The sequence below is a fragment of the Martes martes genome, assembly GCF_963455335.1.
Source record: "Martes martes genome assembly, chromosome: 2".
In the NCBI taxonomy this organism is placed as follows: domain Eukaryota; kingdom Metazoa; phylum Chordata; class Mammalia; order Carnivora; family Mustelidae; genus Martes; species Martes martes.
Window position 1 is genome coordinate 178385897 of NC_137889.1, and position 14627 is coordinate 178400523.

Consider the following 14627-nt stretch of genomic DNA (forward strand, 5'->3'; position numbering starts at 1 on the left):
AAAAAAAAAAGTATTTTATTTTCAAAATATTTATGAATATTTGACTTCTGCAAAGGAGATTTTTATTTGCCAATAATAGTTTCCCTCACATCTTTATCTTTCTCATTCTGTGATCTGAAAGGCATTAATGTTGATTATAGCCAATTACACATGGCCACAGTAGGAAAGGGACCTGGGAAGAGATTTGAAGAGAGACTGAGACAGGAGAATGTGGAGCCTTTTGCTTTCCATTTTGTTTTCAGAAATAAGCAATTGGTGTTCACCCAAAATAAATACTCTTATTCCTCTTTAGGAATGAAGTTCTATATTTACATAATACGTATGTACCATCCTTTTCATGTCTGTGTGTTTTTTGAAAGGTCATGGAATCTGGTTGAGTAGATACGAAAACATAATGTTTTTTAATATCCCTGAGCCTGACGGACATGTCATATCACCAGTGTTGGCAGGATTCTATATGTTTTGGACCATGATCATTTTGTTACAGGTAATTTCTGTTGTGGTCATCATAGAATTTTAAGATCTTTGTTACTTACTCAACTGTATTTGGTTTCTCAAACTTCCTTTTCCCTCTAACATTGTTTAAATTATTTGGTTCCTCTTAGGTCTTGATTCCCATATCACTCTATGTTTCCATTGAAATCGTGAAGCTCGGACAGATATATTTTATTCAAAGTGATGTGGATTTCTACAATGAGAAAATGGATTCCACTGTTCAGTGCCGAGCCCTCAACATCACCGAGGATCTTGGACAGATTCAGTATCTCTTTTCTGATAAGACAGGAACTCTTACTGAAAATAAGATGGTTTTCCGAAGATGTAGTGTGGCAGGCTTCGATTATTGCCATGAAGAAAATGGTGAGTATTGGGTTTCTGTGAAAACCAACCCTATGATTGGTCGTTTTTGGCACCCAGTTAAAACTTTGATAATTCTAGCATATGGGTGCTATAACTCATCAAAAGAGGCATTAAGCTTCATTGTGCTTTCAAAAGCTAGTAGGTTAGAGTCAAGGGGTCTACTGCCATAGTTTCTTCGAAAGGGAAGGAAATTACTAATAGCAGTAGGAGGTTGGAGATGAGATACAGTGAGACTAGAGTATTATAGATACTTTGAGAATCTAATGAAACTATGACCATCTCCCTAAGAAATATTTTGAATCTAATGAAACAACTGAATCTCCGTAAGAAATATTTTGAAAATAATTCCAAAGGGAGGGTTACATCCTCCCCCTAACCCAGCACATCATCCTTTAGCCCATAGATATCCATCGGTTCTTGGTTAAGGACACATAGTTTAAGAATAAATATAATGAGCTAAACTTCTGAGGCTAAGGAAGTAAATAATACAAATGGCAAGCTTTCTTTAAAGAATTGAACTACATTAATTTTGTTATTTACAAAAGTAGTATGCACTCCTATGAAAATATTTCTGAGAACTATTCATAACTAATTAAAAACCTTACTCTCTAGAGGTTAACCACCATTAACAATTTGATGAATATGTAACTCTCCATATTCATCCACATCCAATCCATACGTATTTGCACATTTTCCCTTATATAAGTTAGAATAGTTACAATATTTCTTTTTGCGATTTGCTTCTTTTATTCAACACCATCTCATGGATTTTTTTTTCCTGAGTGAACTCATAACATTAAGTGCATGGTATTGCACTGTATGTGGTCAGGCTTACTTTGCTATTATAACAATACTTTCAGTGAGCTTACTCAATTATCACTTACTCATTCAACATAAATTTTGTGAGCCCTTAATATGTAGCACAAGTCCCTTGATCTCATGTAGCTTTTAAAGTTTAAGGCAAGGAGACAGAATTAAAGATTATGATATGTAAAAGAAAATTCATCATGTGGTATGCATTTTTGTACATACATGTTTGTACATATCTTATTTTTATAAGATACCTTTCTAGAAGTGGTATTATTGGCTCCAGAGGAATGCACATATAAAATTTTTATAGATCCTACAAAATTTACCTCTGAAATATTGTGCTAATTTACATTCCTACCACCCGGAAAAACAATACCCGCTTTTCACACCAGCCATAATGGGATGAAGTTACTCTTAATCTGTGTGATTTTTGTCGACTCAGCACTTCATTGCCTTAATTTGTCTCTGATTAGCAATGAGATGCTTAACTTTTTATGTGTTCATTGGCCTTTTGAATTTCCCTGGTAAAGTGATCATTTCCTTTTCCTATTTTGTAGGAAGATTTTATCTATTAAGGCAGGGCTGGCGTTCGGCTCGTTGTTCAGTCTGGGTTGTCTGTGGCCACTGTCCATGTTCATTTGGGCACTTGTATTGAACTGAATGTTAAATAATTTGTCCCTGTGATATTATCCTTCTGTGTGTGATGAGTTTTTTCCTGCTTCTTCGTTTATCGCTGTATTAGTTTTCTACTGTCACGTAACAAATTATGACAAATTTAGTGACCTTAAACAACACAAATATACTGTCTCATGGCTTTTGAGGGGCTTGGAGCCTGGGTGTGGGATGGTGGCATCCCCCCTCAGGGTCTGTCACCAAGCTGAAATTTAGTGTCAGCTGGAACTGTTCCAAGCTCCTAGAGGTGGCCCACTGTTTCTTACCACATAGCCTCTCCGTAGCGTCCTAGTTTGCTTCCTCAAGGCCGCAGCAGAATCTCTAGCTTTGAATTTCTCTGACTTCAGGGAGGTACTGTCACTCTTCTTTTTACCTCATGAGATCAGATCTACCTAGGATAGTCTTCTTTTAGATTAACTCAGATTCAGCTGGTTAGCTGCTTGGTCATATCTGCAAAATCTTTCCAAGGTTTCCATATAACATAAGTGAATCACAGATGTGAAACTCCATAGTACCCAAAAGGTACGTTCCGGTCAGGGGGACTAGAAACTTGGGGGCCATCTTAGAATTCTGTCTAGCATGGTCTCCTAGGGTGTTTCTACTTGTCAGAATTTTTACGTTTATTAAATTTTGTCAGCTATTATGAATATTAATAAGATTACGAATATTATAATTCCTGTCAGTAGTGTTAAACCCGGCCCAAAATTTTGAAAAATATAACTGTACTTTCTCCTAGGTACACATACATACATACACACATGTGTATATATATTTTTAAGATTTTATTCGTGGGGGGGAGCACTTGCACATGAGTTGGGGCAGGGGTAGATGGAGAGGAAGAATCTTCTTTTTTTAAAGATGGTATTTATTTATTTGTCAGAGAGCGAGAGTACAAGCAGGGAGAGCAGCCAGCAGAGCAGGTGGAGGGAGAAGCAGGATCCACGCTGATCCAGGAGCCCAGTATGGGACTGTATCCCAGGACCCTGGGATCATGACCTGAGCCGAAGGCAGATGTTTAACTGACTGAGCCACCCAGGCACCCTCCTAGGCACATGTATTTTTTAAGCCAGGTTTTGTTACCTGTGAATGTGAGGGATAAAATGTTGGATATTTATTGCATAATCACTGTAGAAATATAAAAAATAGCTATTTATATTGGATATGATGATACTTTGTATTGTTTCATCTTCTTCAACGTATTTTTGTTACAAAAGCATTATTGTAGAAAATTTCAGATAAACTAAAAGAAGAAAATTTAAAAGCCATCAATAACGCGCACCAGAGTGGACCACTGTTAAGACTTTTGTACCTTTCTTTTGAGTCTTTTTTTGTACACATTAATATATATATTTTTTTTATGGCATTATGGTGTGCTTTTGTTTTTACAACCATTTTTCTTACGACTTCCTCATGACCACCTTTCTGTTCTCTTTTCTCTACCTTAGGCAGAGAAGGTACCAAGTGACTGAAAATCCTATGCTACCCTGACTGAACTGTTTGTGCACCATGGGTGTTGCACTTCTAGAGGCTATGCTATATTGCACTATAATAATTGCCAAAATTTATATAAATAACCCACCTCAGTGTAGCTGAACTTTCACACCCATTTGTGAGATTTGTGTCCTCCATAATGTTTGACTCTAGATCCCTGTTTTGAAGAAGTATCTTATAGTAGTAATGTTTCATAAAATGTACAGTGGAAAGCTCTGCCTTGTTTTTTGTATTAGGAGCATTTAAGAGGGCCAGTGCCACCCTTTCCCATCCCAGTCCCTGAGCCTGCACACTTGGCTCAGCAAGTGCATCTCCTCCGTAGCCCCTTAGGCAGAGAAGGTACCAAGTGACTGAAAATCCTGTGCTACCCTGACTGAACTGTTTGTGCTCCGTGGGTGTTGCACTCCTTCTAGAAGGTTCGAGCTTTGCCTGGGAGCAGATCTCTGCCATAGATACATCCAGAGTTCTGGGTCTGCTTTCTGTAATGGTTTAAAAACAAGGACATGTACCTACACACTCTGATTGATAAAGGAGGGAACAGCAGGGGCTACTTCTCTCCAGAATTTAACGCTGAGACATACTATGTTCACTGAAATGAAAGCTAGTTAACTCTTTAGGATTTGCGGGCAAAAGATTTGCTTAGGCGATCTTTCTGTAAAGAACATCGCTGCTAGGAAAGAGCCCTGTGCACGTATGCATTTGAACTAAATGCATCTGACAACACCATTCAATGTTTTAAAACCTTGCAACATTGGGGCACCTGCCCGGCTCAGCTGGAAGAGCTTGTGGCTCTGGATCTCAAGGTCGTGAATTTGAGCTCCACATTTGGTATAGAGATTATGTAAATCAATAAACTTAAAAAAAAATAAAATCAATAAACTTAAAAAAAATAAAATTAAAAAAATTGCAACTTAGAAATTTGGTCCATGGACTCAGCAGCAGCAGCAGCAGCAGCAGCACCTGGGTGTGTATTAAAAATAATGCAGGGACGCCTGGGTGGCTCAGTGGGTTGAGCAGCTGCCTTCGGCTCAGGTCATGATCCCAGCGTCCTGGGATCGAGTCCCACATCGGGCTCCTTGCTCGGCGGGGAGCCTGCTTCTCCCTCTGCCTCTGCCTGCCACTCTGTCTGCCTGTGCTCGCTCGCTCTCTCTCCCTCTCTCTCTCTCTCTGACAAATAAATAAAATAATAATAATAATAATAATAATAATGCAGATTCTCCAGCCCCTCTTTAAAGCTTCAATTAAAATCTTCATTTAACAATATTCCCAGGTAATTTGTGTGCATCTTAAAATTTTAAAAAATATTTCTTTAAAAGATTACTGAAAGAGGATGTCTTTTTTAAAATAATTTTTTAGTGTAGAATATTATTAGATTTACAGATGCTATTAAGGGTTCCATTGTGCCCCCCATCCAGCTTCCTTTGTCGTTAATGTCTTACATTAGTCATATAATACATTTGTCATAAGTAATGAAATAATACTGACGTGTCATTATTAACTGAAATCCATACTTCAGTCAGGTTTCTTCATTTTTACCTTATTTTCAAGGATCCCATCCAGGAGACCTTGGGACAGTCACTTAGATTTGACAGCTTTTCAAACTTTCTGTTTTTGGATGACCCTAGTTCTGAAGGGCGCTATTTAGGGATTTTGTAGAATGTTTCTCACTTTCAGTTTGTCTAGGGAGTGCCTTTATGATGCACGATTTGTGAATGCGATCTCTACCGTGGTAGCCCATAGCAGTTTCCAAGAACAAGGATTTTGGAATCCAGCCTCCTGAGTCTGATTCTCATCTTTACTGCCTACAAGCTGAGTGACTCTGGGCAAGTTATCTAATTTCTCTGGGCCTCAATAAAAAGGATCAGTATTATTCATGAAGATAATTCATGAAAAGCCACTTGGAGCATGGCACAGAATAAGTTCTTTATAAGTAAGAGCTGCTATTGTGGTTGTAATTATAGTTCTCAAAATAAATAGTTTGATCTTTTGGGGAGCTCATGGTCCAGTGTGGAAGACAGACATAGAAATGTAAAAATATGTGAGTGTCATTAAGATTAAAGTCTGGTGTTCTTGTTGCATACTGTTTTGATTTTCAGCAGTCAGTGTAGGAGGTGAATTTAGCACTGACCAAGGTTTGGGGCCTAGAGGATATCGGGCAAGACATTTTTGGAATGCTGGAAATGCACAGGGAGTTAGTTTAGAAGAAAAGATTTGTGTATCAAGGATATGTGGATGATACAGTTGGACGAAGCTTAGCTGGGCATGCTGTTTATAACAGGTCAAAGTTGGGATGCTGGAAATGTTTGGGGGATTAGTTCATAGCCAGATGTTTGGCGGATATGGGGTTGATATAGTTGGGAGAAATCCATGAGCATGCTGTGCTGTTCGTTTTTGGTTTTGGCCCTTTGGGAAGCACATTGAAAAGTGTGATAAACTTTTTGTTCCATAGACTCTTGCCGACTTCTTCCAGATGGCAAATAAATATGAATAATGGGCCATGTACAGGTTATTAGCTATTTGAAGGGGGAGTTGGAAGAGAAGATGAGGGATTAAATAAGAAGGAGAAATAAAGTAGTTGACCTAGTATCTAATCCAATGCCTACCTCGAGTCAAAGGAAAGACTATCTACTTTGTATTTTCTCCTTTGAGTTGGAAGGCAAGGGTCCCTGCCCCACTCTGAGGCGTTCATGGAACTCATTAGAACCAGCTTTAAGAGACATATGAAAATCTTCATGATCATTTGGGTAGATTTTGTTTACCAATATGGTAATATGCTTTTCCTTCTCATGCCCAATTGTTGAGAAATTTTCAGAGGCTACAAGTATTACTCCAGTAGCTTTGTTTTCTGAATCAAATTTGTAACTTTACTGGTCTATTTCCTTCTCATAGTTTTTTACGAAATGATTAAAGATTACCCCATGTGTTCTTCAGTGCTATTTATTGAACAAGTTTATCCTGTCCTAAGGGCTGAGCTGTCTGGCATTATAGTAATTACACAATTGTATGGTGACTGATTTCCCTAATGACGGCTAGAAGAACTTCCTGAAGTATAGCTCTCATGTTTCTACAGGTTTTGTAATACTGTAATTCTTTTATTTATTTTTATTTTTTAAAGATTTTATTTATTTATTTGACAGAGAGAGATCACAAGTAGGCAGAGAGGCAGGCAGAAAGAGAGGGGGAATCAGGTTCCCCTCTGAGCAGAGAGCCCGACATGGGGCTCAATCCTAGGACCCTGAGATCATGACCTGAGCTGAAGGCAGAGACTTAACCCACCGAGCCACCCAGGTGCCCCTGTAATTATTTATTTTAAAAATGGTATCACATACCAGTAAATTTCTTTAGCTGTTCAAGGACTTATCAACCTCAGCACTATTGACATTTTGGGCTGCATTATTCTTCATCATGGAGGCTGTCCTGTGCCTTCTAAGATGTTTAGATGCCCCCTTGGGCTCTGCCCACTGAATGCCAGTAGCACTCCTGCCCAAGTTGTGACAACCAAAGTGTGTACAGGCATTGTCAAATGTTTGGGGGGACAGATTCACCCCTTGTTGAGAATCTCTGAACTAATCTATCATATACCAATGACTGCTAAAGAGATAGAAGTAATGGATACATGTACTGGCTTTGGAGTCAGGAAGATCTAAATTCATATCCCAGCTCTGCCCCCAGCTAGCTATTTAACCATGGTCAGAAGACCATGTCCCTGGTCAAAGATCGGTCTAGATCTTAGCCTCTCTTAGCTATAAAATGGAGCAGTGATGGTTCCTACCTGGTAGCATTATGTTTAAGATGGAAAAGGAAGATGTAGATGTTTGTAAAGGAACCTAGACAGATGCCTAATGGAAAGGAGGTCCTCAATAAATGTTAAGTCCCTACCCCACAACTTTCCCTTGATCCCAGATAAAGACTATTAAACAGGATATGCAAATATTCTTTATTTTATAAATTAACTTCCCAAAGCCATACTCTATATTTAGTAACTAGACTTGGCCTGAATACAGACAGCTAGCAATTGAACAAGTACATATTTACTGATTGTCTACTCTGTATTCCAGACACTGGTTATCATGATAAACAAGACAGACAAGAACCCTGTTCTCAAAGAGCTTCTATTGGAAAAAATAAAATGCAAATCAATTAATTCTTAAATCAAGAAAAAAAATAATGAAAAGTGCTTTCCAGAGAATTAAAATGGGTTGTTATGATATAGAAAGATTGGAAGGCACTTTGGATTGGGTAAGGGGGCAAGGCCTCTCTAATATTTAGAGCTTAGATCTGAATAACACACTTGAAGTTCAGGTGCAAAACCCACCAGTGAGCGGCAGCAGCTGGTATAGAGGCCCTGAGGGTAAAATGAGCCTTGGCAGTTTTCAAAGTAAGAAAAGAAGGCCAGTGAGGCTGGACTGTGGAGAAGTGTGGAAGAAGAAGGGGCAGGAATGTTAAAGAAGTCAGCCGAGATCAGATCATTTTGAGCTATGTGAGCCAACATAAGGGAAGTTTTGTGCATGAGTAATCTGCTCTGCTTTATGTTTTAGGAAGATCACTCTAGCTACTGGTTGAGGAATGGCGTGCAAAGGGGCAAGGAGACCAGTTATGAGGCTATTTGCACTGGCCCACTTGGGAGGTGATGGTGGCTTGGACTAAGGTAATGAAGATGGAGAGAGTTTGAGATATTTGAGATGTATTTTGGATAAATAATAGATAGCTATTGGTGATGCTTTGCATATGGGGGCTGGGGAAGACCAGGAGAATCAAGGAGACTCCTAGATTTTTGGCATAAGTAGCTAGATAAATAGTTAGGTCCTGTCTACAAAGATAGGGAAGGCCAGAGGAAGAGTAAATTTGAGGGAGAAGTGAGGAAGAGTTCTTCTTTGGCCATATCAAATTTAAGGTAGCTAGTATCTATTTAGTCAACAAATATTAACTGATTATTAGTAAATACGGCTCTGGGAATATCATATTAACATGTTAATATCATATTAACAAAGTAGACAAAACTCTGCCTTTTTAGGAGTTTATATTCTAGTGGATGTTTCAAAAAAAATAAAAACAAGATCTATAGTGTTTAGATGGTGTTAAGTGCTGCAGTAAGATTTATAATAGTGTGGTTGTTGTATCTGGCAAGTTTTTGCTGTCAAAGGATGTGATAAGAGAATTGAGAAAGGTAAGAGAGTGAGCTATGCAGATATCTGCTTGAAGAGTCCACAAGACATCCAGCTGGAAGTGTCAAGTAGAGAGTTAGATATATGTAGGAGTCTGGATTCCAATTAGAAATTGGAGTTGAAGTTATAGGTTTGGAAGTCAGGTGCATATGAAATGATATTTCAAATATAAGACCAGGTGACATGACCAAGGAAGAGGATATAGGCGGAGAAGGGAAAGTTCCTGCAGCAACCTGGTATTTGAGGGCTGAAGAGAAGACAGCAGGAGAAACTAAGAAGGAACAGCCATTAAAGTAGGAGGAAAAACAGGTATGCTTGGTGTCGGAGAAGCCAAAAGAGCCATTCAGAGAGAATGGTCAGCTCTGTTGGATGTTACTAAGAGTGCAGATGAGATATGGACAGATGCGATAATTGGATTTGGTAATGTGGAGCTCATGGGTGACCCTGCCAGGAGTAGTGTCGGTGGGCAGACAGGGACAGAAAGCCATGAGATTGGTTGAGGAGAGATTGGTGTCAGCAAAAGGGGAGAATTGTAAGGGTGAAGTCCTTGAGAAGGCTTGCGCGGGGTGGGAGGCAGATTACAAATAGAGAAAGCTTGGTGTTTGAAACTTTATCAGTAGTAATAGTAGTAGTAGTAGTAGTGGTGGTGGTGGTAGTAGTAAAAACAGAGTTTGGATACGGGTGTGGAGAGGTTGGTAGATTTGCTGATGGGATAAGAAGGGAGTTGCTTCCTAATTGCTTCTCCTTTTCTCAGCGAGGTAAGTTCATTAAGGGAATCTGGGGAGGGGATTTTGGAGGGCAGATTTGAAAAGGGAGGAGGTGATGTGTGATAGCTGTTGAAGTAAATGCCTGACGTACTCAACCTGCAAGTGGTTCTTCTCAGGTCATGACCCCGTGTGATTTTTCTCTTTCAGCCAAGAGGTTAGAGTCCTACCAGGAAGCAATCTCTGAAGATGAAGATTCCACTGACACTCCGAGTGACTCCCTCAGCAATATGGCGAAACCCAGGGCCCCCAGCTGCAGGACGGTTCATAATGGGCCCTTGGGAAGTAAATCCTCGAATCATCTTTCTGGGAGCTGTTCAGCTCTGGGAAGTAGAGAAGGAGCCAGTGAAGTGCCTCACTCCAGACAGGCTGCTTTCAGTAGCCCCATTGTAAGTGTGAACGCGTGACTTGAATTTTGCACATCCGTCATGAATAATGAAAGAACATTCCGTAATTATGACCGAGCCCAACACTGTTGTCTTTCCTACCTGAGAAGAGACTACGTAATTGCCGTTTAGTGTAATTGCCACACATCATTAGAAATATAAGCAAACACTATCACAACTTCCTAATTTGTGGGATGATTTAGCGTTGAGAGATAATATATCATTTCTGAAAAAGCATGGTATTTCTGATCAGGGCCAGTCATGTCTGAGCCTGAAGAAGGCTGCTGGGGTTTAAGGCCCGTGGCTCACTCTCAGAGCCCCAAAGCTTAGCAGGGTTATCTCACAGACAGGGAAGGATGTCTGAATCACAGGCAAATTCAAGCACCCTCCCAAGGCCTTATTATCTTTCTGCATTCCTCCCCCACATCCCACCACACCTGTGTCCTCTTCCCCTTTCCCAGTCCTCAGGATGACATTTTCTGATATTTCCATTAAAGCTCAGCTGGGTGTTGCTTGATTCCCAGAGGGAAGTTTTGAACACCGTTTAGTCACACTTACTGATGAACCCGTTTTGCTGCCAGAAAATAGAGAGCACCATGTGGAAGATAGGAAAGACGGACGATACTTCCATGAAAGAGCTAGAGGTCACAAGTTTTGCTTCGGTCAAAATTCAGCTGCCTGATTTCTGCCCTCCACCGTTCATTAATACTTGCATTTTCCCAAGATGAGAGGATTCCCCAGCCGTGAGACCAGTAACTGGTTGGTCTCTAAAATAGGCAGCCTAACAAGAATGAATCCACTTTGGGGGAATCTTGGGTTTCTGCGTTGAATTTATTGTATGGTTTTCATAGTAGCGACGCTACAAAGAGGGGTGTGATCGACTCTCAGGGATTGAGGAGGGATCGAGAAGGACCACAGAAGAGAAGTAAAACTTGATTTGGGATTAAACTCATGAGTAGGGGTTTATAGAGGAGAAAAGGAAGAGCATGTAGGGCAGACTGTGTGGCAACCGCGGGGGCTCAGAGACAAGGGGCCATGGACAAACGTGGTGTAGGGGAGGAACGACCATGCGCATTTCCTTCAGATCTGTGGTGGTCAGGAATCTGAGGAAGCCAGAAGAAGGCTCGTGTGTCCATACTTCAGCCAACGTTGTTGAGGTGGGCCAGTGAGCCCCTAAAGCTGGAGTAGGATGGCAGTGGGAAATGAAGTAAGAGCCGTGGCCACTGGTAGAACTGGGGGAGGAATGGGGAACACTATTAAGGCCATCGTAAAGCTTCAGCCGGCACTGTTAGAGGGAAAAGAGAGGTCTTGGCCAACATTTGCTTGTTTAATGAGACCTGCAACCTGGTAGGAAGGCATAATGTGAGTCATTAAAATCTATAATTTTAAATAGTCAGATGTTATATAAGATTCGGACAAAGATTCAGGACTCCCACCATGAAACTACATAAGGCTTTGTTTAACTGTAGGAAACTATCCACATTGTGCTTAAATTCTTTAATTAGGAGGATAACTTTTCTCTGCATTTAAAAAAAATGTCTATTTGAGGCCAAGCGGAGGGCTTTAGGTATGTTTTCTAAAGAGTGGCATCTTTTTATTCTGTTTCTCCAGCGCCTACTTATATAATATAAAAGCAGCAAGTGTTTGGTAGTCGTGTACAATAAACTTTTATTCTTCTCCATGTGCTGGGTATTGAGTTAGGAATCCAAAGATCAATACAGGATGGTCTTTCCATTAAAGGAACTTACAAACTCCAAGAACGACATGCGCCTGGAATCTAAATTTAAAGCAGCATGATACGGGCCTGGCTCTTGGGGTAATCGGACTTCCGAGAAGGCAGAGGCTGTCCATCACAGAAAAAAAGAGCAAAATCCAATTTTGTAATATAGGGTCTCAGTGAGGAAGATTTGGATCTCAGAAAAGATCCTATCTTTTTTTTTTCTTTTTGTATCCTCTAGATACAGTCTTCGAGATCAGAATTGCATGTGATAGCTCTGTACCTTCTCTTCAGTTCAGCAGCTAAGTATCTTAGTTACTAGGGGTTAATTTATTTAGAGAGACCAACTTAAGGGAAAGAATGTTACATGCCTACAGCTCGGTATGATACAGATCTTCCCTTAAATCTCGGGGGCTCTCCTTTCATGTATTGTGTAATGGTTGTCTTGTGTGGTCCTGAGTTTCTGGGTTTTTCCCAAATTTAAGAGTGCTTTTTGTAAACACAGTTTTGCTGACAAGAGCCCCGCCTTTGACAGGCTCTAGTATTTCTTCTCTTCTTATAGGCTCATGGTCCAGCTTCTTGGTTCATGCAGTCGTCACATTCCCCAACTGACATGTGAGACTGGCTTATGTCAATAGTGTTTACTACAAAAGTGGAAGGTAGAAACCTTTCATTTGTCTTAGATTGGTTTTGGAATTCAGGGGAATCCTTATGTCCTGAAGCCAGTTATGAGTCAGTTAAGAGTTCATTGAGACAATGAAATCACTATAAGCTTATAAGGTCTCAAAGGCAATCCCAAATGTGTTCCACAGAACAGATGTCTCTAAAAAATTTAATTTGGGAAGGCTGCGCATACCAGCCTCTTCTTGAAGAGTCCCAGTACCCATTAAACTCTCTGAGAAGAACTGCAGTGAAGAAACCTGTTTGATTTAAATATTTCTTAGAGTTCCATTCTGAAATAAGTTGGGTGTTTTGTTGTTTGGTTTTTTTGGCTTACTGTATATTAGCATTCTGAGACACGTGTCTCTGGAAACATTTTCCAACCCATAGAATCTCACAAGCACCAGATGACACTAGAATCAGAGACCTTGATAATATCATGTAACGAGTTTCCCAGTCATCCCTTGGCTGACTAAGCACTGAGTAAGAAAGAAGTCTCTCAGACTTTTATTCACCCTGGCAAGGAGGTCGTTGGGGAAAGGATTGTTCTCCGAAGAACTGAGGGCCCAGGCAGTGGCTCAGTGTTGCTGCATACATGAGATTCATGAAGTTACTGTGGCGGACTCATTAGAGAACAGTCATCAGATTATTGGGGCCTTTGATAAACTCCACCAAACTGTAATAAAATTCAAATGTTGCCAAGCCAAACATCACAGTACAGTAGATGGTGATGTATTTAGATAGAAATTTTAAGAATGCTTTGTGACAGGGGCGCCTGGGTGGCTCAGTCGGTTAAGCATCTGTCTTCCACTCAGGTCATGATCTCAGGGTCCTGGGATTGAGCCCTGCATCGGGCTCCCTGCTCAGCAGGGTGTCCGCTTCTCCCTCCGCCTTTGTCCTCCGCCCACTCATGCATGCTCTCTGTTTCTCTCTCTCTCTCTCTAAAATAAAGAAAATCTTTTAAAAAAATGCTTTGTGGCAGCAGATAGTGTGGACCCATCGTGAGTCTGGTAACCTGCCTGAAGATTCCTGTTGTGCTGGTTATCACCTCATTATCTCACTCACTTTATACAGCCGCCTTGTAACATAGGTGTTATTTTTAGTATTACTCAGAAGAGGGAAATGAAGCTTGGTGGGTTGAACAAGCTGCCTGAGGCCACCAGCTAGTGTCCAGTGGGTCTAGGGCCTGAACCCAAGCCCACACTATTTTCATCCCATGCTCTTATTAAGCCTATGCTAGTTCTCACCAAACTGCTAAGCGTGAAATACAAGCCGTGGTCCTCTGAGTTTAAACTCACACGTCTCACATCTCCCCATTTTACTCCTTCTGAATCACCTCTCCTGGCTTTCCGGCAGTCAGTTCGCTTTGCCAACCAACTACATCCACGGCTCCTCTAGAATACAGTGTTGCTTTTGTGAAAACTTGATTTGTAGCAGATGGTCCCTGTTTGGGCTCATCTGAAAAATTTCTAAAGCAGTTGTCTACATGTTACCGGATTATAAACAGATTTCTACTACGACATTCTTTTGTTAAAACCAGTACTCTTCAGTAGGCGTGAGAAGCACTGTGTTAAACAAAATGGATATATTTTTGTTCAACAGCAGAATGTCTGAGAGCTAATTTGTGCTCAGGATCTTTAAAAGGAGGGCACAGGGCACAGTTGCCGAATGTATTTGATGATCAGAAATCTCTTGGAGGAACCCTCATTACTGTCTTGTAGTGTATGTTACTAGTAATGATCTTTGAATGTGTTCCCCTGCTCTTTTTTCTCAGAGAGGTTCTCCTCTTGTTTCTGCTTTTGTTTTTACAATAGTAGCGATTCGAACCAGAAGATATTTTGTTTAAAATAACATGGTATGAATTATGTCCTGACCAAAAAGAGTTGGTACTCCTCGGTTGTTGGATGAATTGTCAGTTGCTTTTGGATGCTGTGGCAACTGTATTTCAGCTAGATTTTGGTGGAAGGCGTTGTTCCTGTCTCTTGACGAGTTTAAGTTAATAGGGTACTCTCCATCAGAATTACGCATTCTGGATTTTTCCTTTTTTTTTTTTTTTTTTGTCTGTTATTTTCCTATTCTCACTTCCCATGGCACCATATATATT

General features: G+C 40.4%; 1 protein-coding gene across 1 annotated transcript in view; it reads left to right on the top strand.

Moving 5' to 3' along the window:
- The window catches only part of ATP10D (ATPase phospholipid transporting 10D (putative)), a 103999-nt gene that overhangs the window by 51907 nt on the left and 37465 nt on the right, over positions 1-14627 (top strand). Inside the window, exons 8-10 of the mRNA XM_080796926.1 lie at positions 360-487; positions 606-858; positions 9911-10149. Of these exons, the coding sequence (XP_080653052.1) occupies positions 360-487; positions 606-858; positions 9911-10149 (620 nt within the window). The remainder of the gene's footprint in view (positions 1-359; positions 488-605; positions 859-9910; positions 10150-14627) is intronic.